Genomic DNA, 27,499 nt, shown 5'->3' with positions numbered 1-27,499 from the left:
TATAATCATATACTTGGCCACTCTATGCTAAGTTTACAATGTTCCGTAATACATCTATGAAATACTTCATTTCTAGTTCAACAAATTATTTCAACTGTATTATGGACCACATCTTTTACATGACCACAGATTTGTAAATATAATTTTGAATGTTATTAGCAGAGAACAATACAAGTTTTATTTTTCCTTTTTCTAAATTATATTAGAAGTTGTAAAACATAGCTAACTTTGTACTTTTTGTATCAATCTTAAAACTTCTTGCCCAATGGTGTTAGATGAATGGTTTCATAAATATCACAGATTTGCCAAGACGTAGAGCCATTGTCTCACAGTGCCAGAGACTCAGATTCAATCCTGACCTCAGGTGCTGAGTGTGTGGAGTTTGCACAATCTCCCTTTGACCACATGGGTTTTCTCTGGGTGCTCCAGTTTCCTCCAACATCCCAAAGACATGCACGTTTGTAGGTTAACTGGCTTCTGTAAAATTATCCCTAGTGTGTCAGATGCAATAGTGGGATAACATGGAACAGGGCAATCAATAGTTGGCGTGGACTCGGTGGGCTGAAGGGCGTGTTTCCACATTGCACCACTAAACTAAACTAAAAACTAAAAAACGAAACTAAGCAATTTTGTGTGACAATCCATCCAAATTTCATCTGGTCTGAATTGAAACAGATTGTAAATTTTAATGTGAAAACAAATTTTTCAAAGGATAAGAAAATCCTACTGCACTTGAGAACAGATTTTTAAGAATAACGAGATGACCCGTGGACCCATTTATGTCCCCATTGTGACGGCAGTCAAGTACACACGTGCGGATATGGGCAACACTCCCCCAACTGCGTATGCACGGATACCGGGCCTGACAACCCTCTCCCAAGTGCGCAGGCGTGGGCCTGGCAAGTGGGAGCGCTTATTAGAGTATCATAGTATTAATAGTAATTGAGCATGGGCTGAACTTGAGGCCACTTTAAGTACACGGCTCCCCTTGTGATAACAGAAGGTTAATTGCCCTTTAAGCGACCTACAAGTGGATATGTCACCAAGGCTCCAAATGACATTTCTTCACACCACGTCCCAGTTCATGATGTCAGTCTTGAAATATTGTTTTTAAATGTCTGCAATAATTATTTTCTTTTTTAATTAACATGGACAGATATGGGCGAAAGGCAGGCAGGTAGATAGGGGGTCTTGGTTGGCATGGGAAAGTCTAATGGGCAGTTAGTGAGGAGGAGCTGACAACGGCACGGGACATCTTCAGCTTGGCCGTGAGTGATTCCTCTTCTCTGCCACACGCAGAATTTTGCAATCCTGTTGTTGACCTGGTTATCAACATTTACTGATATGGATCAAGTTCTGCAGGGTTAGAGAACCTGTCCACTACTAGAGTGATGAGTATATAGAATGAGCTGCCAGAAGGGGTTGTTGAGCCAGATACTATAATAGCATTTAAAAGACACTTGGACAAGTACATGGACAGGAAATGTTTAGAGGGATATGGGCCAAACATAGGCAAGTGGTCGATGGGCTATCATAGTTGGCATGGGAAAGTTGGACCGAAGGGCTCATTTCCATGCTGTTGTACTCTATGACTATCGTGATCTAAGGAAAGTAAAATTATTTTAAAATAATTAATTACAACAAAAAAAAGTATAATATAAACAAACCATTTAGTGAGACGTGTAAGAAGGAACTGCAGATGTTGGTGTAAACTGAAGATAGATACAAAATGCTGAAGTAACTCAGCGGGACAGGCAGGATCTCTGGAGAGAAGGAATGGGCGACGTTTCAGGTCGAGACCCTTCTTCAGACTTACCTTTCTAATTAAGTTTGGTGATCCTACCCAATGCAAGGGGCCCTGCTACACGCACCCAAAATATAATGTAGCTGGTGCAATGTTGAAGGATCATGTACAAAATGTATCTGACTGCAATCTACGAACTACTACTGTCCTGGTTGCACAAGGGACTTTGGGTTCGCGGAACATAGGCCAGATTCATGGACAGTTTCTTCTCAGCAGAACCATCCTATCGCCAACAAGAGAGCGATCCTGACCTCCCATCTACCTCATTGGAGACCATCAGACCATCTTCATAGAAACATAGAAACATAGAAAATAGGTGCAGGAGTAGGCCATTCGGCCCTTCGAGCCTGCACCGCCATTCAATATGATCATGGCTGATCATTCAATTCAGTATCCTGTACCTGCCTTCTCTCCATACCCCCTGATCCTTTTAGCCACAAGGGCCACATCTAACTCCCTCTTAAATATAGCCAATGTACTGGCCTGAACTACCTTCTGTGGCAGAATAGCTGGGGTCCCAGCACTTAGCCTTGCGGTACCCCACTAGTCACTGCCAGCCATTTTGAAAAGGACCCGTTTACTCCTACTCTTTGCTTCCTGTCTGCCAGCCAGTTCCCTATCCACATCAATACTGAACCCCCAATACCATGTGCTTTAAGTTAGCATATTAAAATCTTTTGTGGGACCTTGTTGAAAGCCTTCTGAAAGTCCAGATATAACACATCCACTGGTTCTCCCTTATCCACTCTACTAGTTACATCCTCGAAAAATTCTATAAGATTCGTCAGACATGATTTACCTTTCATAAATCCATGCTGACTTTGTCCAATGATTTCACCACTTTCCAAATGTGCTGCTATCCCATCTTTAATAACTGACTCTAGCATTTTCCCCACTACTGATGTTAGACAAACTGGTCTGTAATTCCCCGTTTTCTCTCTCCCTCCCTTTTTCCCTTCAATCGGACTTTACTGGATTTTATCTTGCACTAAACATTATTCCCATCATCCTGTATCTCTACATGTGGATGACTTGATTGTAATCATGTATATTTTTTCAGCTGACTGAATAGCACACAACAATAAGCTTTTCACTGTACCTTGGTACACATGACAATAAAGTAAACTACAATGCAGGCAGGTGGGACTAGTGTAGATGGGGCATATTGGTCAGCATGGGCAAGTTGGGCCGAAGGGCCTGTTGCCCTACTGTATGACTCTATGATTAACGGATACTGCAGTGGTGCCAGAAATCTATTGCCATTCAATTCCAGTAATTCTGCAATATTAATGTTTTATTGCCAAAATTCAAGCCTATCTGCCTATCTTGCTGATTGTTTTGATAACTGAAATGTGTCTGTTGAGATCCTGACCTCTTTCATTTCACCCATTGGCATTTGATAACTATTTGTTCAGTATACAGAATAACCAGAATCTCTTTATATTTGCAGCAATTTGTACTAAAATGTTACCTGCGATTCTTGTTCCTCGACATGCTAGCCGACACATGAGAAGGTGCATTTTCGAGGTGTGTCTGAGACATTACTGGTCTACAGTACAAATTCCACGCAGCTCCTCACAAAGTATCCATCACTGTCAAAGAGCTATGCTCAAGGTAATTAGCACCAGTTACCTTCTGAATTCTGCCCCAATATCCCTATCAATCAATTGGTATTTCCCTGATGTGCACATGGGATCTCTGAGAAGAGAAACTAGAGGGTGCTATAATTTACCAATGGACGCCTCAGATGGTCACCTGCTTACACTTGGTAAATTGACACATTTGTCTTTGCAAGGTCATTGTCAAAGGTGTCAGAGGAATGTTGGACCATGCAAAATAAACAGGTTTACCCTGTTTCTGTACATACAGCTTGCAATTTGTATTACAATACTGAGTAAGATTATAAATGCAGATAATTTCTAGCTGGAATGGTTAGAAATGAGATTCATACAGGAGACTCTGGCTATAATGCAGTGCTTTATTTAGTTTTGTTTAGAGATGCAGCGTGGAAACAGGCTCTTTGGCTCACCGAGTCCGCATTGATCAGTGATCAGCACTACACTAGTTATACCCTACACACACTGGGGATGATTTACAGAAGCCAATTAACCTACAAACTGCATTTCTTTGGGTTTCGCAAGAAACCGTAGCACCAGGAGAAAACCCACGTGGTCACAGGGAGAACGTGCAAACTCTGTACAGCCAGCACCCAAGGTCAGGATTGCACCCGGGTCTGTGGCGCTGAGGCAGCTGCTCATCCAATATGCCACTCTGCTGCCCAGTGTTTGTGAGCCAATTGCAAAACATGATCTTGCATGGGGAATTAGGGCAGCTTTCAGAGCACCATATTTTTCAGTGTTATGGATGTGCCAGCTTCTTAGAGTTAACTTCCTCCGTGGTTGCTAACCTTGTCAACAGTTCTTCTCCCTGCTGTCAATGCCCTGAATTCTGCAATCAGTCAGTCACAGTCTCTCAGCCACATAGAACACAGAACTGGAAAGAGGAGAGAAAGACTAAAGAGCACACGGAAGCAAGAGGGGAGAAATAGGTCACAGAACAGAACAGGGAGAAGAGAGCAGAAAGTAAGATTCACAGAACAAAGAACGGCACTGAGAGAACAGAGGTTCAGTTACACAGATAATACGTCAGTCAGATACTGAATGGGGACTCGATTTATTGAAAACATCAAGGAACCAGAAAGAGAGGATAGAATGCATGTGGAGAAATGCAATATACAGGCAGATGCACAGAACAATGGAATTAGAAACTAGGAAACCTTGCAATAATCAAGGGGTAAATGTGGAATGACAATCCACATATGACATAGAACAGAGCAGCACAGGAACAGGCCGGCCCACAATGTCTGAGTCGAACATAATGCCAAACTAAACTAATATCCTCTGTCTGTACGTGATCCATATTCCTCCATTCCCTGCATATCCATGTGCCTATCCAAAAGCCTCTTAAAACCCCCTTATTTATTCTGCCTTCATCACCACCCCGGCCATGCATTCTAGGCACCCACGGCCCTCCGTAAAAGATACTTGCCCCACACATATCCTGTAAACTTCCCCCTCACCCCGTTTTGTTTTTGACATTTCCACCCTGGAAAAAAGGTTCTCGACTGTCTACCCTATCTGTGCTTCTCAAGATTTTATATACTTCGATCAGGTCTCCCCTCAATCTCTGACGTTCCAGAGAAATTAATTGGGTAGCATGCAAAACAAAGCTTTTCACTGAACCTCGGTAGACGTGTCAATATTAAACCTAAACATGAATCTAGGAAGGATTTAGAGGGCTATGGGCCAAATGCAAGCATATGGAACAAGTACAGAATGCTATCTTGGTTGGCATGGACAAGTTGGGCTGAAAGGCCTGTTGCCCTGCCGTATAGCTCCATGACTCGGACTATGCAGCTCTATGTCTCTGCCTGGTCCCATATCACCATACACGAGTAATACTTTTGCCTACTTTGTATCTATTTCAAATTGTACTTGAATATTCACCCACATGGGTTCACCCACAAACACAATTTGTGCTAAATCATACACCACACCCTAAAATCAAATTCACAGAATGCTGAAAATCACTAAATGGATGCAAAATATAAAATGATTCAAGTAATAACGAAAATATGTTGAAAAAAACCAAAGCAAGTAAGATGCAAAGAGAGAGGAAGAATGCAACAAAAATACAGATCTATCAATCCTATGAAGAAATTCTCAAAGAGCAGAAAGTCGAAAGAACAAAGAAACAAGAGACACAAGGACCTGCAGATGCTGGAATCTTCAGCAAATAACTACTGGAGTAACTGAGCGGGTCAGTCAGCATCTGTGGAGGGAATGGACAGATCATGTTTCAAGTCGTGACCCTTCTTCAGACTGATCAGTCTGACAAAGGGTCGCGACCCAAAACTTCTTCTCTCCGTTCCCTCCACTGATGTTGTCCGACCTGCTGAGTTCCAATCGCACTATTCTGCTTTAAAACACCAGATAGCTTTTTTAGGAAAAGCGATGTGATGAATGTGATGAATAAAAATAAGAACATTTCACTCTGCAATTGATACATAAAGCTTCGCAAGTTGCAAAACAAAATTGTATGATTAATATAAATGTTAACAGCAGGTGCAAGTTTAACAGCAAAAGCAATAGACGATAGACAATAGGTGCAGGAGTAGGCCATTTGGCCCTTCAAGCCAGCACCGCCATTCAATGTGATCATGGCAATAGCATTCAATGTGATCATGATCATAGCACTTGCATCATATTAAAGAAAAAAAAAGAAAACTCAACAGCCACGAGAGATAAGCGGGTGAATACTTTATATTGGACACAATTAGTAATATAGTTTAGTACGCAGCTTTAAAAAGTGAAATATTTCCCAATATTCTTTTGTCCACTACAAAATGAAAGATCTAATCTTGAAAGAACGTACACAAAACTGTCACCATTAACATTTCAGAAACATTTCCAAAAAGGCGGAAAACCAATTAACCATTTTGATTTTATTTTAGTCAAAATACTTATCTTTTTCTTCTGTTGATTGAAGTTGTCAATAATGACACCGATGAACAGATTCAAGGTGAAGAAAGATCCAAAAATGATGAAAATAACAAAGTAAAAATACATGTACAGGTTGCATTCATAGTCCGGTTGCTGTTTCACCTGAAACACATAATATAGGGCAAAGATTAAAAATACAGGAAGCAAATAGATTTTATTCTGCTTTATTTTAGTTAGTTTAGAGATACAGTGTATAAACAGGCCCTTTGGCCAACCGAGTCCACGCCGACCAGCGATCACCTGTCACGCTAGTTCTATGTTATTCCACTTTCTCATTCACTCCCTACACACTAGGGGCAATTTGCCAAATAACTAACAAACCCGCACATCTTTGGGATGTGGGAGGAAACTGGAGCACCCGGATAAAATGCAGGCGGTCACAAGGAGAACGTAGAAACTCCACACAAACACCACCCAAGGTCAGGATGGTACCCGGGTCTCTGATGCTGTGAGACAGCAGCTCTATCACCTGCGCCACTGAGCCTAAACCTACACGATCTCCCCGTTGCTAAACACTTTAACTCCCCCTCCCATTCCAATATTGATCTTTCTGTCCTGGGCCTCCTCCACTGTAAGGCCCAATACAACTTGGAACAGCACCTCATATTTCGCTTGGGCAGCTAACTTCAAGTGACCCTTGCTTTCCCTTCTCTAACTTCATGTGACCCTTGCTTTCCCTCTCTCCATCCCTCCTCCAAGTTCTCTGACCAATCTGACTGTCCTCCTGATTAAATTTTAATTTTATCTTTGTATGTTCAAGGGATATGGGGAGAAGGCAGGAACGGGGTACTGATTGTGGATGATCAGCCATGATCACATTGAATGGCGGTGCTGGCTCGAAGGGCCGAATGGCCTACTCTTGCACCTATTGTCTATTGCGGTGTGGCGGCGCCTAACGGCAGCGGCTCGACTGCAGTCCGTTTGTCTTTTTTTAATTTTTGTCTCGTTAAATGTATATTTTGACTAGTTTTTATAATTTATTTAGCTGTGTATATGTGGGGGGCGGGGGGGTGGAAACCGTTTAATTCCTTCCCTGTAGCAACCTGAGGGCTCCAGTCGCGGAGCCTGCAGACCTGCCATCGCGGAGCTGGCCGTCTTCGGGGTGGGGAGAGATGTGGTGGCGCGCTGCTGCAACCCGACTTCGGAGCTTCTGAGGCTCCTGCTGCAGGCCCAGTGGACGGTAACATCGGGAGCTCGCAGGTCCCTGGTGGGAGACCGCTTTTCGGAGCTCCCGCAACGGCAACTTCTCCCGCCGGAATCGCGGGGTTAAATGACATGAAGCCGGGCCTAACATCGTCCGGCGAGGCTTAACGGCCGCGGGACTTACCATCCCCTGCCGGGGCCTTTAACATCGGGAGCCCCAGTCGCCTCAACGCTGCAGTTGGACTGCTGGACCGCGGGTGAAGAACAAAGGGAAGAGATAAGACTTTTGCCTTCCATCACAGTGAGGAGGTGTTGGAAATTCACTGTGACAAATGTTTGTGTAAACTGTGTTAAGTGTAGGTCCTGGGTTTTTTTGAAATGTTAAGACTGTAGAAAATGCATTTTGTTCAAGCCAAGCAGTTTGAATGACAATAAAAGTTATTCTATCTATTCTAGTCTATTATGTTCATTATCACCTTCCCCAGGCAAACAATGACCAATCCTACATTTTCCTTAATCTTTGCCCCCTTTGATTTCTCATTTTTACATCTTACCTCTCCATATATCTGTGTCACCCTCTCCTCTGCCTCTCAGTCTGAAGAAGGGTCTCGACCCGAAACATCACCCATCCCTTTTATTTAGAGATGCTGCCTGTCCTGCTGTGTTACACTAGCATTTTGTGCCTATCGTGAGAGCATAGTTGATTCTTTCCATGACGGAGGGACACGACCAGAAAGAGCACTATCCAATCGTAATGCCATCTGTGACCACTCACGGAATTTCAACTAAGCTCTTGTAGTTTTGTCCATAATATAGGCGTTGGCGAACCCTCAGTTGCCGTAAATCGGATTTCAAGCTATATTTCAACTTGGAGACTGATCATCAATAACTTGTTGGTAGACACAAAATGCTGGAGTAACTCAGCGGGCCGGGACTGGCAGCATCGCTGGAGAGAAGGAATGGGTGACGTTTTGGGTCGAGACTTGAAATGTCACGCATTGAGTCTGAAGAATGGTCTCGACCCGAAACGTCACCCATTCATTCTCTTCAGAGATGTTGCCTGTCCTGCTGAGTTACTTCGATTTAAACCAGCATTTGCAGTTCTTTCCCACACATCAATAACTTGCTAATATACACTTACTTTTCTTGAATCAATAGCAGCATACATGATATCCATCCAGCCTTTAAATGTTGCCTATGTAAAGAAAATAAACAAATAATTGTCATTGGTGCAGAAGCCAAGATTTAATCGCACAATCTACACTTTCAGTTAAATTGAAAACGTTTCATTTTAAGGTCAAAACTAATATATATCTTAAGTAACATGGTCAAATACTAAGTGTAGATAGTGCTTGCTGCATATTCCTTATGTCACTCATACTACTGGTCCGCCCACAAGGTTATTAGTGAGCTCTCTCTCTCTCTTTCTCCAGTTAGATTAGCTGAATGCATTGAGACAAAAGCACCTTGTGTTTCCCCCGCAGAGTTGCTATTAATAGACTATGGATTCTAATCACTATGTGTGAGTCTGATTATTTCCTACATGGTGTCAGATATTTCGGACTGTCTCCTCGCCTAGTTGGTCTACGATTATTTTAGTTTGTTTTTTTGTTCAGTTTGTGGTTTTACAATGGCTGCGTCTCTTCGCATGCCTGGGTCTTTAGTGTTTGATGGTGACCTCGTCGAGTGTTGGCGCATCTTTGAAGAGGATTTCACTGTGTATGTGCATACGGCACATGCTGCCGCTGTTCCAGATGTTCGTGCCTCTATTCTCCTCAACCAGGCCGGTACGGTGGCCACTCGATGTTCTAGAAGATTTCATTATGCCCTGGCACAGTTCAATGCTATGGGTGTCCAGAATGTTCCGGCTGAGTGGTGGTGTAGTGTGTTGTGGAAAGTGGTGAATTCATTGGACAAAGTCAGCATGGATTTATGAAAGGTAAATCATGTCTGACGAATCTTATAGAATTTTTTGAGGATGTAACTAGTAGAGTGGATAAGGGAAAACCAGTGAATGTGTTATATCTGGACTTCCAGAAGGCTTTCGACAAGGTCCCACATAAGAGATTAGTATGCAAACTTAAAGCACACGGTATTGGGGGTTCAGTATTGATGTGGATAGAGAACTGCCTGGCAGACAGGAAGCAAAGAGTAGGAATAAACGGGTCCTTTTCAGAATGGCAGGCAGTGACTATTGGGGTACCGCAAGGCTCAGTGCTGAGACCCTAGCTATTTACAATATATATTAATGATCTGGATGAGGGAATTGAATGCAACATCTCCAAGTTTGCGGATGACACGAAGCTGGGGGGTAGTGTTAGCTGTGAGGTGGATGCTAGGAGACTGCAAGGTGACTTGGATAGGTTGGGCGAGTGGGCAAATGCATGGCAGATGCAGTATAATGTGGATGAATGTGAGGTTATCCACTTTGGTGGCCAAAACAGGAAAGTAGACTATTATCTGAATGGTGGTCGATTAGGAAAAGGGGAGATGCAACGGGACCTGGGTGTCATGGTACACCAGTCATTGAAAGTAGGCATGCAGGTGCAGCAGGCAGTGAAGAAAACAAATGGTATGTAAGCATTCATAGCAAAAGGATTTGAGTATAGGAGCAGGGAGGTTCTACTGCAGTTGTACAGGGTCTTGGTGAGACCACACCTGGAATATTGCTTACAGTTTTGGTCTCCTAATCTGAGGAAAGGCATTCTTGCCATAGAGGGAGTACAGAGAAGGTTCACCAGACTGATTCTTGGGATGGCAGGACTTTCATATGAAGAAAGACCGGATAGACTTGGCTTGTACATGCTAGAATTTAGAAGATTGAGGGGGGATCTTATAGAAACTTACAAAATCATTAAGGGGTTGGACAGGCTAGATACAGGAAGATTGTTCCCGATGTTGGGGAAGTCCAGGACAAGGGGTCACAGTTTAAGGATAAGGGGGAACTCTTTTTGGACCGAGATGAGAAAATCATTTTTTACACAGAGAATGGTGAATCTGTGGAATTCTCTGTCACAGAGGGTAGTTGAGGCCAGTTCATTGGCTATATTTAAGAGGGAGTTAGATGTGGCCCTTGTGACTAAAGGGATCATGGGGTATGGAGAGAAGGCAGGTACAGGATACTGAGTTGGATGATCAGCCATGATCATATTGAATGGCGGTGCAGGCTCGAAGGGCCGAATGGCCTACTCCTGCACCTATTTTCTATGTTTCTATGTTTCTAAGACCCTGAGTGCCTTAAGACACCTATGTGAGTTATGCATTAATCTTGTGATGGAGCGCCATAACATTTTTTTGCGCAGCCAAAGGCATGGTGAACCTGTCGAAGCGTGCATCAGTTCTTTGAAACACATCGCCAGCCGGTGCGAGTTTGCCAAATTGTGCGATAGTCTGATACGAGACAGAATTTTTTTGTGGAATTCTCAATGATAAGGTACGTGATGAATTTCTACGTGATACTGATCTCACTCTGGAGACTGCTGAAAATCGCTGTCGTATTGCAGAAATGACAGATTCTCACACCAAATCTTTGGGGCATGGTCCCCATTCTGCCTATGATTTTAATGTTGCTGACATAGTTTATCAAGCCCAATGCCAGTTTTCACAGGTGCCTGGCAGATCTGGTGTTAAGTTCATTAACAATTGTGTGAACTGTGGAGGTTCGCATGCAGGCATTCGTGTACATTGCCTGGCTTATGGGTAACTTTGCCACTTGTGTAAACGCAGAAATCACTTCATTCGTTGTTGAAACACAGTACAGACAAAGCAATCCGTCAACCAGCTCCAACGTGAGAGCTTAGATCCAGTGCCTTCCCATGCGGCTCCCACGCAAGCGTTTCTGACCAATGAGGACATACTGTCTGCTAACGAGAAACTGGATATCAACATACATTCCTTGTTGGATTTGTCTCGTAAACATCAAGATCCCATGGTCACTCTCCTCATTAACGGAATGAATGTTATTGTTAAACTCGACACTGGAGCTCGCTGCAATGTTTTATCCTTATCTGAACTCAATAGGATTCGAAAAAAACGAGGTAATCAATCACACGGCCGCCACTCTACTTTCATTTGCAGGTGGCGCAGTGTACCCTATCAGTCTCTCTCTCTGCAGTAAGACTAGCTGAATGCATGGAGACGAAAGCACCTTGTGTTTCCCCCGCAGAGTTGCTAATAAAAGACTATGAATTCTAATCACTGTGTGTGAGTCTGATCATTTCCTACATGGTGTCAGATATTTCAGACCCTCTCCTCGCCTAGTTGGTCTACGATGCTATCTTGATTCACATGTCCACAGCCTGCTCTTCCTTATTGCCCAAGAAAAAGTGCCTTCTCTACTAGGCATTGATGCTTGTTACCTGGGTCTGGTCACCTTCAATACATCTGTCTATCAACTGTTTGCTACATGTGGCTTCACTCAACAAATCCTGACACAATACAAAAGTCTGTTCAACGACAAGCTGGGCAGGTTACCTGTCAAATACATAATCATGACTGACCCCAAGGTCCTTCCAGTTGTCCGTCCGGCACACCAGATTCCCCATGCTATGCGGGACCGGGTACAAGGTGAACTCAACAGAATGGTGACTATGGGTGTGATTACCCCCATCGCTGACGCATCGGATTGGGTCTCGCCGATGGTCGTAGCAACGAAAAAGAATAAGGAAGAAATCTGGATTTGCATCAATCCTAAAGATTTAAACACTGCCATTAAGTGACCACACTATCCTATACGCACAGTGAAAGAAATTGCAGCACAGCTGGGCAAGGCGACTGTATTCACAGTACTAGATGCCAAGAGTTCATTCTGGCAGATTGTCCTGGAGCACAATTCCCCCAAGTTAACCACCTTCAGCCACCCCTTGGACGTTACAAATTTCACTGTATGCCATTTGGCATTAGCTCTGCTAGTGAAGTATTTCAACGCGCTATGGAACAGTTGTTTGCAGGTTACCCATGCTCCATCGTAGTTGATGATATCCTTGTTGCTGGACGAACTATTCAAGAACACGACGCAAATTTAAAGAAGGTTCTGGACTGCGCTAAAGAAATCAACCTCATTAAACCCTCTAAAGTGTAAATTCAGAATAAATGAGGTGAACTACGTAGGCCATCTATATAATTAAAACTCAAATCTTGACCACTTCCTGTTTGCACTGTATATTGATTTTAGACAAAACGCTACCACTAATGGCTGTGATTTCTGGTCATCTTACTCGGAGTCACCCTCCGCTGTGCAGCACAAGAGGATTTTTCCCATTGATGAAAAATACATGTTTAAAAAATGTTGAGATTGTCTCTCCTGTCATACGCCATGAAGGCCACGCCCCTTCCGGTGGGATGAGGGAGGGATTATAAAACCCGGAAGTATGGACTGCCTCAGTCTCTGCAAGATGGGATAGCGAGAGGTCACAACTCTCAGTCTGAGCTGTGAATAACACTGAACACATGTCTACTAAACTGTGAGTGGTTTTACTGGCCTGTGAGTGCCCTTCATGTAGTTTGAAAATGTAGTTTGGAAATGTGGTTTGAAAATGCAAAAGTGGTGTTGCCTTTGCCTTATTGAAAAGTGGTGTTGCCTTTTCCCACACTGCCGCTGACGATAGCTTATGATCGCTCTCCTCTGTCATTAAGCGCAGTTGGCCTGACAAGCAATACAATCTACCACTTCCAGTTCAGCCCTTCATTGCCGTCCGTGATGAACTAGCAGTACAAGATGGCATTATCGTAAAGGGCCACAAAGCTGTAGTTCCTTCCTCTCTACACAGCAAGTGTTTTGATGCTGTCCTTGCAGGACACCCAGGTGCAGTAGCAACCGTCCTGTGAGCAAAACACATGTTTTACTGGCCTGGCATGATCGATTACATTCACGAGAAAGTGGAATCCTGTGCAGTGTGCAATAGTTTGGCACCACATCAACAAAAACAACCATTTGTCTCACACTCGGTTCCTGCCCTCCCATGGTCCACAGTGGAAACTTACATATTTGAGTGGCATGGCAAACAATACCTGGTTCTTGTCAACTCGTATTCTGATTGGTTTGACTTCGATCTTCTTAGTAACCCCACATCTCATGGGGTAGTTCAGAAGCTGGCACGCCATTTCTCCGACCATGGAGCTCCATGTCAAGTACTATCTGATAATGGCAGTCAATTTACCAGCCAGTACTTCAAAGACTTTGCTACACGCTGGGGTTTTTGTCACATCACCAGCAGCCCTAAATACCCTCAGTAGAATGGACTTGTTGAACGTGCTGTCAGGAGTGCAAAACAATTAATGGAAAGGTCCCTCAGAGCAAAATCAGATGTGTACCTGGACCTGCGTAACCTGCGCAACATCTCCCGCGACCCAATATTGCGTTCACCCGCTCAGTGTCTGATGTCAAGGCAGACCCGAGCCACATTGCCTGTGGTGAAGCAGGAACTGGTTCCGCATGTGATCCAACTATCAAAAGTCTAGTCCAAACTACAACAAAAGTGGAACATTCAGTAAGGGTGGTAGGCTGAGGGGCAAGTGGTGCGTCTGCAAAGCGACAAAGCTCACGACTGCCTTGGCGTAATTTCTGGGACTGCCTTTGAGCCAAGTTCATACTTGGTCAATGCTGATGGCGGCACCTACAGACATAATAGGCGACATATCCTGCCTGTGAATGAGCCTGCACCAGCTCCGTACTATCTTGACCGCACAAGTGTACTTCCATCCACATCCAGCGGCATCAGCCCGAATGCACCAGCACGACAACCTGTTTCTGATCCAGTTTCGTCCCCGGGAATGCCGTTTCAATCTCTGACACCTATTTCACCACCGAGCGTGTCCCCGGTGACGGGAGGATATGCAGGACTGTACCGTACACGTGCTGGTCGTGTTTGTTAGCCCACTGTAAGGTACCCGGGCTTGTTTGAACTTCCTCCAGTTTATTGCTACATACTATGTGTGCTTTATACAATCAGCAATATACATTTGCATTTAATTCTTTGTAGTACTAAGTAGCTTTATATTTGAATTGAATTCTTTAAGACGGAGGATGTACATTAGTGCTTGCTGCACATTCTTTATGTCACTGATACTACTACGGGCTTATCAGTGAGCTCTCTCTCTCTCTCTTCTAGTTAGACTAGTTGAATGCATGGAGACAAAAGCACCTTGTGTTTCCTCCACAGAGTTGCTGATAAAATACTATGGATTCTAATCACTATGTGTGAGTCTGATCATTTCCTATACTAGGTAGACACAAGGAACTGCAGATGCTGCTTTAACTCCTCTTCCCATTCCCACACTAACCTTTCTGTCCTGGGTCTCCCCCATTGCCAGAGTGAGGCCACACACAAATTGCAGGAACAGCTCCTCATATTCCAGTTGGGTAGCTTACAGCCCAATGGTATGAACTTTGAATTATCCAATTTTAGGTAACATGCCTACAAATATCTACTTTTTTCCCCTCTGTGCCGCATCTGGACCCATTTCTCCCCCTGCCTCTCCTCTTATTATTTTCTCTGGCTTCACAATTTACACCTCTTCTATCCTTCTCTCATATCTTTTGCCTTTTCATCGCTAGCCTTTGCCCAACCATCTGCCAATGAAAGCCTCCCTCAGCTGTATCTACCTATCACTTGCCAGGCTTTGTCCTGCCTCCACCTCTTTTCCAGCTTTCTTCTCCACCATCACAATCACAACCTGCAAACAATTGTTCCATACCCTGTGATTCAGGAATCGTTCTGTTAAACCTCTTGTACACCCTCTCCAAAACCTCCACATCCTTCCTGTAATGGAAAAAGTCTTATGAAAGGTTCTGACCCGAAACGCCACCTATCTCCATGTTCTCCAGAGATGCTGTCTGACCCGTTGAGTTTGTGTCTCTGTTTGAATCCAAACATCATTCAATTCTGCAGCTTTATATTCCGGGAGCTAAGACAATATCAAAATGCTGTTTAAAGCCTTTGAATAGGCCAATAAAAGTGTATTTCTTAGATTTATTCATCACTTAAGAGGATGTATTCAAGTTTGTTGCTGAGTCTTGTGGTTAGCATTTGCTTCCTTACATCTGCACCAGACTTCAGGAACATATTTCCTCAGGGAGATAAACAGTACAGCATGCCAAGTCACTCGATGAAATGCCACATTACTGATTTCTTAGCGGTCTTGCAAGTTGTTTACCCGGGGGTTAGGATCCCAATGACTCTGGGAATTCACCATCATTAATATGATCTAATTAGTAAAGAATGCTTCCGACCGGCACTTGAGGGAAACCTGGAATAAGCAAACAGCAAAGCAAACAGACCAAAGCTAGAGTGACAAAGTGCTGGAGTAACTCAGTGGGCCACACAGCATCTCTGGAGAATAACAATAGGTGATGTTTTCAATGGGAAACCTTCTTCAGAAGAGTGTGAAGAAGAGTCCTGACTTGAAACGTCACCTGTTCTTTGAGATGCTGAATGGACTGCTGAGCTACTCCAGCACTTTGTGTCTATCTTTGGTATAAACCAACATCTGCTGTTCTTTGTTTCTACAGTCAAAAGCTACATCAGTCATAGATGTAAAATACTGGAGTAACTCAGCGAGTCATGCAGCATCTCTGGAGAAAAAAAAAGTGACTTTTTGGAACCCTTCTTCAGACTGAAAGTAAAGATGGGGAGGGGCCGGGGGGGGAAATAAACTGTAGGCGGGAAAAGTCTGGAACAAATCAGGGCCGGCAGGGATGATGGAGCCCATAATGGCCTATTGTTGGCTGGAGAAGGTGTGATAACGAGAGATATACAAGGATGTGAAGAGTGGAACTGGCTGGGCAACTAGGGTGGGAGAGAGGGGAGGGGAGGGAATGCAGGAGTTACTTGAAATTTGTGGAATCAACGTTCTTACCACTATCGGCAGTTCCTTCCTCCACTAGAATGAGGCATTATCTACTGACTAGTCATCGGCACTCTGTGCCAAGTATTGCTCACGGATACATCATCGAGTGCCACTATTTACTGCGCTGCCTCTGAGAGGTTAGATTGATATTGTGGGGGCAGAATTCTATAGACCCTGCACACATCTGCTGTGTGGCTAACCCGTTCCTGCCCAGTGAAAGCAAGGGGCAGCACAGTGGCACAGCAGTAAAGTTGCTGCCTTACAGCACCAGAGTCACAGGTTTGTTTCTAACTACAGGTGCTGTCTGTATGGAGCTTGTACGTTACTGCGTGGGTTTTCCCCTGGTTCACCCGTTTCCAACCCACATTCTTTCCACTAGTTTTACAATTCACAACTCTTCAATCCTTCTGTCTCAAACCTTCTGTTTTAATTTCTGGTCTTTGTTCCAACCATTTATCTATCATGAATCTTCCTTGCCTTTGTCCACCTATTACCTGTCACACTTTGTCCTACCTTTCCTATCTCCCAGCTTTCATTCCTCCCCTCCCTCCATCCCCGATCCACACAATCACTAAAGAAGGGTTCTGTGTCGAAATGTTACCTATCCATGTACTCCAGAGATGCTTCCTGACCTCCTGAGTTACTCCAACAATTTCAGACAGTTTGACACAAAATGTCATCTGTCCATTCCCTCCGCAGATGCTGCCTGATCCACTGAGTTCCTCCAGCACTTTGTGTTTTGCTCAACTACGCTGTAAATTGGCAGGATGTATTAACGGTGGCTGGCACCAATAAAAATCCATGTCCAATGCTGCACCTATAAAACAGTGTGGCTGAAACAAGCACCAGCAGGGTTTTACAAGTGACATTGACCTGAGAAGTAATAAGAATATCTTCAAACCTGGGAACAAGCAGTCTTCACGGTCTCCAGTGAGTGAGCTGGAGGTCATAGGAGAGAAAGTTGAAGGAGGAAATAGAAGTAGGAAGTGAAGGAAGCAGACATAGGAGGATGTCGAAGTAGGGTGTGGAAGTAGGAAACAGAGAGCATGGAAGTATAGGCAGAGAGCATGAAAATAAGTGGAGGCCATGAAAGTAGGAAGTAGAGGGTGTGGAAGTAGGAAGTAGCGAGTGGAAGTAGGAAGTAAAGGAAGTGGGTGTAGGAAGTATAGTGAGTGGAAATAAGAATTAGAGGGAAGGTAGATACAAAATGTCGGGGAAACTCAGCGAGTCAGGCAACATCACGGGAGACAAGGAGTAGGTGACGTTTTAGATTAGAGTCTGATAAAGGGTTTCTACCTGAAACTTCACCTATTCCTTCTATCCTGAGATGCTGCCTGACCCGCTAATTTACTCCAGCATTTTGTACCTATCTTAGGCATAAACTAGCATCTGCAGTTCCTTCCTACACATAAGTAGTGGGAGTGGATTAAGAAGTAGACGAAGTATTCACAAAGACATGTTCCTCCAGCACTTTGTGTTTTTCTACAGATTCCAGCATCTGCAGTCTCCCTGTGTCATCGTCACCCATGACTGTTCACCGCATCAGGTACTCATCATTATCAGCAATCACCACCTCCTGTTGTCATGGAGATCATGGGCTAAATGGCTTCAGATTGCTGTGTGGATTTCAATGTTGCTATGACTCATTCCTGGCATTCACATGCTCCATTTCACTCTCGTTGCTGCAAACCCCACGCCCACATTTCACAAATCACTCACATGGCCATCTATTCATCAACGATGGCCGGATCTCACAACCGATGGGGAACAACTTTGATCAGCCATGATTGAATGGTGGAGTAGAATGTACTAATTCTGCTCCTATCATGTTCACAAGTTATAGGAGTCAAATTAGGCCATCTGGCCCACCGAGTTTACTGCACCATTCAAGCATGGCTGATCTCTGCCCCTTAATCCCATTTTCCTGCCTTCTTCCCATAACCCTTGAATCAAGAATTCTAATCAAGAATTTGTCTATCTCTGCCTTAAAAATATCCACTGACTTGGCCTCCACAGCCCTCTGTGGCAATGAGTTCTACAGATTAACTACCCTCTAACTAAAGAAGTTCCTCCTCACCCTTCTAAAAGAGCACCCTTTAATTCTGAGGCTATGACCTCTGGTCCTAGACCCTCCCACCAGTGGAAACATCCTTTCCACATCCACTCTATCTATGTCTTTTATTTTTCTGTAAGTTTCAATGAGGTCCCCAACTAAACTTCCATGAGTAGATGCCCAATGCTGTCAAGCGCTCATCATATGCTAATGATGACTTATGAACTTATAAACTGGAGGCAGAGGTGTCTGGGCAGACTGGGGTCGAGTCCACCTTTCTGGCCTGAAAGGTGGACTCGGAGGAGACTGTTGTGGCCAACTTGAAATACCTGCTGGTAGGACCATGGAAGATGATAACATTCTTTTACCCTGGTCCTCCTCCAAACAATCTTCTCCCTCACCCTGTACTCTCTTCAACTGCAAGCTGCAAATGGTGTAGGCTTGCAATTATTGCCATGGGTTGTACTCTATACTCTACATCTGCCATTTGATTATTTTAGATACCTCTGGGCTTGTACTCACTTGAGTTTCGAAGGATGAAGGAGAAATGTAATTGAAACCTCCCGAATAATGAAAGGCCTGGATAGAGTGGATGCAGAGAGGATGTTTCCAGTAGTGGGATTGTCTAGGACCTGAGCGCACATCCTCAGAATAGAAGGATGTACCTTTCGAAAGGAGATGATGAAGAATTTCTTTAGCCAGAGGGTAGATGTCTGTGCCGAACATGATGCCAAGCTAAACTAATCTCCTCTGCCTGCATGCGATCCATATCCCTTTATTCCCTGTATATCCACATGTCTATCTAAAAGACTCAACTCCACAATCGTATCTGCCTCCACCACCACCTCTGGCAACATGTTCCTGGCACCCACCACCCTCTGTGTAAAATATTTGACCCACACATCTCCCTTAAACTTTGCTCGTTCACCTTAAAGCTGTGTCCTCCAGTGTTGCACGTTTTCACCCTGGGGGAAAAGGTTCTGACTTTCTACCCTATCTATGCTGGTCATCATTTTATATACTTCCATCAAATCTTTCCTCAACCTCCAACGTTCCAGAGAAACTTTGCCCTCTTATCTTAACGCTACTCCCTCTCAGCTCTGCATTTCTTCCCTGGAGAAAAAGGTTCTGACCATCCACCCCATCTATGCCTCTCATAATTTTATATACTTGCCCTGCATATGACATTTAAAGCTTGATCTTATCATCTTCAAGCAACGCCCTCTAGAATTTGACATTTCCACCCTGGGGAAAACAGTTATGACTATCTAATTTATCACCTTTAAATTTTGGCCTTCTCATTTTAAAGCTACGCCCTCTAGACTTTGACAATTCCATGCCGGGGAACAGGTTCTGAATGGCATTTATTCTTTCAGACCATTTCACCAGCTAGCTGTTAACTTACCACTTGCAGTAAAGCAAGGTAGCCGAGTCCAACGTTGTCAAAGTTGATTTTTAAGTTTTTCCACCGAGCGCTCTCTTTAAGTTGAAGGCATTCCGTCATGTTGTCAACGACATCAATGGGGAATAGAGTCCCGTCCGTCACGTTGATACAACGATAATATTTTCCAGCAAACAGATTCACGCCCATGATACTGAAGATAAGCCAGAATATCAGGCAAACCAGCAGCACGTTCATGATGGAAGGGATGGCACCAAGGAGAGCATTGACAACCACCTAAACATCAAAACAGACATCAGAAAGCTGCTTCGTCTTTAATTTACTTTCAAAGATACAGCAGGGAAATAGGCCCTTCGGCCCTCTGCGTCCACGACGACCATCGATCACCCATTCACATTTGTTCTATGTAATCCCACTTTCTCATCCACTCCCTACACACTAGGGGGAATTTACATAGCCCGATTAACCTAGAAGCCCGCACGTCTTTGGGAAGTGAGAGGAAACCGGAGCACCTGGAGGAAACCCAAGTGGTCACAGGGAGAATGTGCAACCTCCAAACGCAGATAGCACCCAAGGTCAGGATCGAACCCGGGTCTCCAGCACTGTGATGCAGCGGCTTTACCTGCTGCGCCACCTTGCCAACTTTAAAACAAAAATATTCACTGCCAGTTGTAATTTAGATTTTGGTTGATTGTTGTAACATGTACTGAAGTACAGTGAAGAGGTTTGTTTTGCATGCTATCCAATCAGATAATACTATATATAACTACAATCAAGTCAAACTCAAGTACAATCGGTAGAGCAAAAGGGAAGACACAGAGTGCAGAATATAGTTCTCAGCATTGTAGTGCATCAGTTTCAGAGACAGTACAATGCCTGCAATGGGGTAGAGGTGAATCAGACAGTACCCTAGTTCATGAGAGGACCGTTCAGAAGTCTGATACTAGCAATTTATGCAAATAGCGAAAATAAAACCAGTTTAGTTTTGTTTGGTTTATTATTGTCACATGCATGTGTTTTTTGTGGTGTGCTATCCAGTCAAACAAAAGACTATACATGAGTACAATCAAGCCGTCTACAGCATACCTAAACAATAATTCAATGATTAAATTTATTGTGACAATTAAGAGATAAAATGATTACAAATAAAGTAAAGAAAACAATGGTAAAGTAATTTACAGAGTTATCTGGGCAAACGGAAATGCATGTATTGTAAAGCAAAATAAAGAAAAAAACCTTGTGGTGGACCGAAGCCGTCACAGAATTTGATTACTGCGAAGGAGAAAAAAAAAGCAAAATTATAAATGAAATACAAATCGCAAATCATAATTAGCGACAATATATTGTAAAGCTGGAAAATGAAATCAAACAATGGTTGGTCTTGGTTTGGTCGATGAGATAGCATGTGTGAAGCTAATGATGAAGTTATGGTGTCATACAGCAAGGATGCAGGCCGCTACACCCAACTCATCCATGCTGACTATGTCTATCCAAGCTAGTCCATTCGCTAGTTTTTGACCCGTATCCCTCGAAACTATTCCTATCCATGTACTTGTCCAAATGCCTTTGAAACATTGTAATCGTACCTACCTCTAAGGCTTCCTCTTTCCTAATACCAACTTGCTTCTCAGGTCCCTTTTAGATGTTTTCCCTCTCACCTTACATCTATGCTATCTAGTATTACACTTCACTACCCGAGGAAAAAGTAAATGTTCATAAGTTATTAGGCAATTCGGCCTTGAGCAGAATTAGGCAATTTGGCCTTGAGTCTACTCTGCCATTCAATCGTGGCTGATCTATCTTTCCCTCTCAACCCCAATCTCCTGCCTTCTCCCTGTACCTTTGACATTCTTAATCATCAAGAATCTGTCAATCTCTGCTTTTAAAATACCCAATGACAGCCTCCACAGCCGCCTGTGGCAATTCCACAGATTCACCATCCTCCTCGTCTCCTTTCTAAAAGTATGTCCTTTTATTCTGAGGCTGTGCCCTCTGGTGCAACATCGGGGACATTTTTCTGCATTTAGCCTGTCCAATCCCTTAAGAATTTTTTTCTGTTTCTATAATAATCTGCCTTCTTCTTCTTACCACCAAAGTGGATAACCTCACATTTATCCACATTATACCGCATCTGCTATGCACCTGCCCTCTCACCCAACCTATCCGTCACCCTGCAGCCTCATAGCTTACTCCTCGCTGCTCACACGGCCACCCAACTTTGTGTCAACCGCAAACTTGAAGATTCTATATTTAATTCCTTTGTCTAAATCGTTAATATATATTATAAATAACTGGGGTCCCAGCACCGAGCCTTGCAGCACCCACTAGTCACTGCCTGCCATTCTGAAAAGGACCCGTTAATTCCTACTCTGCTGCCTGTCTGCCAACCTGTTCTCTATCCATGTCAATGCCCTACCCCCAATACCACGTGTTCTAATTTTGCACTCTATAATCTCTTGTGTGGGACCTTGTAAAAGGCCTTTTGATAATCCAGATACACCACATCCACTGGCTCTCCCTTATCCATTCTACTTGTTGCATACTCAAAAAGTTCCAGAAAATTAGTCAAGCATGATTTCCCCTTCGTAAATCCATGCTGACTTCGACTGATCCCGTCACTGCTTTCCAAATGCACTGCTATAACATCTTTAATAATCGACTAAGCATCTTGAGTCGATTATTAAAGATGTAAGACTAACTGGTCTATAATTCCCTGTTTACTCTCTCCCTCCTTTCTTAAAAAGTGGAGTTACATTGGCTACCCTCAAGTCCACAGGAACTGATCCACAGTCTAGAGAACATTGGGTACTCTGGGATGCAGACCATCAGGCCCTGGGGATTTACCTGCCTTCAATCACAACAGTTTAACTAAACGGCCTGTCCCACTTCAGCGATTTTTTCGGCGACAGTCACAATCGTAGCAGTTTGCCAAAAAAACGGAGACTGGACCCCCCCGCCCACAACAATGTCTACGACCATCTACCACCAAGTTGACGTCAAGCTACGGCAAAAGCTACCGACAACGGCAACAACCTGCGTCATCCTGGCGACAACCTACGACAGCACCTACGGCAGGAGAAGGCAAGCTACGTCAAGCCCACAGTCGCTTAAAGATTTTGAACATTTCAAAATCCAGCGGCGCCAAGAAAAAACTTATGGCCCTGTCTTACGGTGCGAGTCCACCCACGAGTGATCCTGAATTTAAAACAAATCAAACACGTGGTAATCACGTAGAATTAACGTAGCTGGAATGTCGGAACTCGTGGACGTAACTTAGCGACTCGTAACGCTAACGGCAGGTGCTCGGGAAACTTGTTAACTCGTGAAAATCTTTCAACATGATGAAAGATTTCCATGAGTCAAATTTACTCTCGAAGTACAAATTTTATACTTTTAAACTCGTTGTAAGAACGTAGTAACCCGTGAGTTTACCGTAGTGACTCGTGAGTCGACCGTGGACACTCTTTAACTCAGCGGACAGGCAGCATCTCTGGGGAGAAGGAATGGGTGACGGGATGACGTTTCCAAATTTCTGCTGTGTCTTTGTGTAACTCCAGCACCGTGTGTTCACGTTTTGTCAACCAGCATCTGCCCTTTCTTGTGTATGACATTATTTGTATCCGTGGCAGTTGATTTTCGCTCTCTTCAGTTTCCCAGGGGGTCGGGACGGGACTGGAGTTGGGAGGGAAAGGTGAGGTGGGGGGTTGCGGTGACTTAGTACGGGAGACAAGTGTAGGAGAGGTGTACTGACTGTGTGGGCAGACACTTTGGTAGTGATTGCCCATTGGGGTTCACTGTCGAGGACTTCATAATGCAAAGAGCAGTGCATAATGCAGTTGCCGCAAAAAAAGATTTTGTGTGGATCTGGAAAATCTGGTTATTGAAGGTGCTTCTGGTCTGCAGTGTGCAATAGTCACCAAAATGCACTGCATCTTTAGAAAGGAAAAATACAAAACAAGTCAATCCCACTGGATAGGCCTTAGTCAAGGTGCTGTACAACACAGAAACAGGTCCTTTGGCCCAGCTTGGCTGTGCCGTCCAAGTTGGCGTCTTGCGGTAGTCTTGTTTGCCTGCATATGGCCCATAGCCCTCTAAACTCTTCCCATCCATTTATCTTTCGTTAATAACCTCAAGAAAATATTAAGTCTACGTGAGCCTGCTTCAGTTTCCTGGGTCCAACTCAGAGAGGTCTACCCCCTTTCCAGGGTTAATCGCTCCACTCATTATAATGCTCTTTGCATTATGAAGTCCTCGACAGTGAACCCCAATGGGCAATCACTACCAAAGTGTCTGCCCACACAGTCAGTACACCTCTCCTACACTTGTCTCCCATACTAAGTCACCCCAACCCCCTCCTCTCCCCCCACCCCCCTCCTTTCCCTCCCAACTTCAGTCCCGTCCTGACCCCCTGGGGAACTGAAGGGAGCGACAATCAACTGCCACGGATACAAATCAAGTCATTCACAAGAAAAGGCAGATGCTGGTTGACAAAAAGTGAACACACGGTGCTGGAGTAACACAAAGACGCCGCAGAAATTTGGAAACGTCATCCCGTCACCCATTCCTTCTCTCCAGAGATGCTGCCTGCTCGCTGAGTTAAAGAATGCCCACGGTAGACTCACAAGTCACTACGGTAAACTCACGGGCTACTACGTTCTTACAACGAGTTTAAAAGTATAACATTTTTACTTCGAGAGTAAATTTGACTCATGGAAATCTTTCATCATGTTGAAAGATTTTCACGAGTTAACAAGTTTCCCGAGTACCTGCCATTTGTGTTACGAGTCGCTAAGTTACGTCCACGAGTTCTGACATTCCCGCTAAGTTAATTCTATGTGATTACCACGTGTTTGATTTGTTTTAAACTCGGGATCACTCGTGGGTGGACTCGCACCGTGAGACAGGGGTTTTACGACTCTTTAGGCGACTTGAGGAGATGTTTCACGACCATAAAGGCTTTATCCCGTGACCATGTGGTGACAGCCTAGTCGCCGGAAGTGTCTGAAAAAAGTGCCTAAGTGGTCCAGGCACTTTTTCCTGACTAATGTGGATTTTCTTCAGTTCCTCCCTTGACATCCTTCCTGTGACTCGATGACCAGAACTACACAAAATATTCCAATTAGAATATAGATTCATATAGTCATACAGCATGGAACCAAGCCTTTCGGCCCAACCTGGCCACAGGTCCCATCAACATTAGTCCCACCACTCTGCATTTAGCCCATATCTCTCTGCACCTGCTCTATCCAAGTACCTGTCCAAATGTTTCTTAAAGGTTGTGATGGTACCTGCCTCACCTACCTCCATATCGTTCCATATACTCAACACCCTTTGTGTAAAAAAGTTACCCCTCAGCTTCCTATTAAATCATTCCCACCTCACCTTAATCCTATGTCCTCAGGTTATTTATTCCCTTATTCTGGGCAAGAGACTATGTGTTTGCCCAATCTATTCCTCTCATGATTTTGTACACCTCCTCCCAACGACAATACTTAAGGCCCTGACCAATGAAGGCAAACATGCCGTATACCTTCTTCAACACCCTGTCTATCTGCATCACAATTAGTAGGGAAATATGTACCTGTACTCCTAGATATGTGTACTACAACACTTTCCAGGACCCTATCATTTACTTTTGTTTTGTTTTTGTTTACTTTTAGAGATACAGCATAGAAACAGACCCTTTGGCCTACTGACCATTGATCACTGGTTCATACTAGTTCTATGTTATCCCACTTTATGAACTACTCCCTACACACTAGGGACCAATTAACCTACAAACTTGCACGTCTTGGGGGTGGGAGAAAATTACCCAGAGGAAACCCAGAGAGAAAGTCAAAGAGAAAACATGCAAACTCCACACAGACAGAACCCGAGGTCAGGATCGAACCCGAGTCTCTGGCACTGTGAGGCAGTGGCACTACCAGCTGCACCACTGTGCCGCCTTGCTCCACAAGTCCTGACCTGGTTAAACGTACCACAATGATGATCATTTCAGTGACTTCACAGAAACTAATACTACATAGTTTGAAACTAATGCCAAAATATCTCCTAGTTTTCATTACCAAAACTGCACCTTGTAATCTCGCCAAGCTCTACCCAAAGTCCGATAAAACCCCAGCTAGATTTATTCCTCCTGAATCCAACCCACATGCAATGTAGTACAAAGGTTAGCACAACCCTTGCTAGTGTTCAAACCAAAATCTACTTCAGCCTTTCTCCAAACATTGCGAGAATTATTTGGGAACACACAAACGAAAAGACCTGGCCAAATAACAGGGCATGAGAGAATTGTTTGCATTCTAAAACTGTATGGGTATTTCTTGAGGTGTTCAAATTCAGTTTTACTTAGGATGGGGTGTACATTGTGAAAGAGCCACTTATGTAAGTCATTCCAACGAGATCTGTTTGTACGGATCTAAATGCATCTTACATCCATGGATGTGTTGAGTTGGTATCTTACCCTCATGCCTTCAAAGCGTGACAGTGCTCTCAAAGGCCTCAAGGCTCTTAGCGTTCTGAGGGACTTAATGGGCCCAAGTTCCGAATACCCCAAGGCATTGGCTACGAGGCTCACTAAAGACACCTAGACCATAAAGGGAAAAGGAAATATCCCATGTAAGTAAAGTAATTTGTGCAACAATATCAAGAATTATCAAGATAAGCACTCTGTAACTGCAAGCAATAACACTGAGACAACATTTTTTTAAATAAAAAAATAAATAAATACATTTTTATTAATTTATTGAACATGTTAAAAAAATACAAACACAAATAAACTTGTAAGCAATAAAAAAAGAAAATAAAACACAAAGGAAAACAAACAAATAAGTAACTCAAATAATAAAAATAATATCGTTCATGTTCAAAATGGAGATACAGGCAGATTAGTGGCAAGTAACATTTTACCATATGATTTGTCTATCTGTCCATTGTGTGTGTGTGTATATACAATATACACATACAAACACACACATATATGTACGCATATATATGTACGCATATCTATCTATCTATCTATCTATCTATCTATCTATCTATCTATTATTATTATTATATAAAACTCTCGTGCCATCCGACCGGCTGCCGTCCGGCTGCCTTTCTGCCTTTTGATTTGTTCCATCGTGTGATGTCACAATGCCCAATGCTCGCAGATGTCCAATCGGAATGGCCGATGCTCGCAGATGTCCAATCGGAATGGATCCATTTACATGTACGGCTGCCGGCTGCATTTCTTCCTTTGATTCCTTGCCACGCCGAATCCAGACGCACAATCGCCGAGATCTTTTCCATTTCGGTAGAGATTTCACTTTTCTTTCTAAGTATCCGCTCCTCATTACATTTCGTCGTGTTTAAGTACACGTTTTTAATCAAATCCTTCTCCCCCCCCCTCCCCCACCCTCCAATATTTCAAAAATAAACTGGCTTCTCACCCATAGAAGCAGCCATTTGGGTAGACATTTCACTTTTCATTCCAACTATCCACTCCTCATTAGATTTCGTTATGTTTATGTCCAAATTTTTCATTAAATCTTTCTCCCCCCCCCCCCCCCCCCCCCCCCTCACTCATTTGTCGCCTCCAGCTGGCCAGTGACCATAACGGCTGCTGGCGCCCGCATCTCGCCTCAAAGACGCCATTTAAAACCAGCCGCACTGCTCATTCCTGAGCCGCTTGAGTTGGAGGACCA

The 27,499-nt window shown here is 43.8% G+C and overlaps 1 protein-coding gene across 3 annotated transcripts in view; it reads right to left on the bottom strand.

The window, feature by feature from the left end:
- Positions 1–27,499, bottom strand: part of LOC129698842 (sodium channel protein type 2 subunit alpha-like) — a 127,145-nt gene that overhangs the window by 10,247 nt on the left and 89,399 nt on the right. For all 3 annotated transcript variants that reach the window (XM_055638162.1, XM_055638161.1, XM_055638160.1), the window contains 4 exons: positions 26,275–26,397; positions 19,815–20,087; positions 8,651–8,704; positions 6,331–6,468 (listed from right to left, as the gene is read on the bottom strand). In XM_055638162.1, coding sequence (XP_055494137.1) covers positions 6,331–6,468; positions 8,651–8,704; positions 19,815–20,087; positions 26,275–26,397 — 588 coding nt within the window. The remainder of the gene's footprint in view (positions 1–6,330; positions 6,469–8,650; positions 8,705–19,814; positions 20,088–26,274; positions 26,398–27,499) is intronic.

Source organism: Leucoraja erinacea, chromosome 7, assembly GCF_028641065.1.
Source record: "Leucoraja erinacea ecotype New England chromosome 7, Leri_hhj_1, whole genome shotgun sequence".
Classification (NCBI taxonomy): Eukaryota; Metazoa; Chordata; class Chondrichthyes; order Rajiformes; family Rajidae; genus Leucoraja; species Leucoraja erinaceus.
Note: the sequence above shows the minus strand (reverse complement) of the source record. Positions and strands in the feature narration are given on the sequence as shown.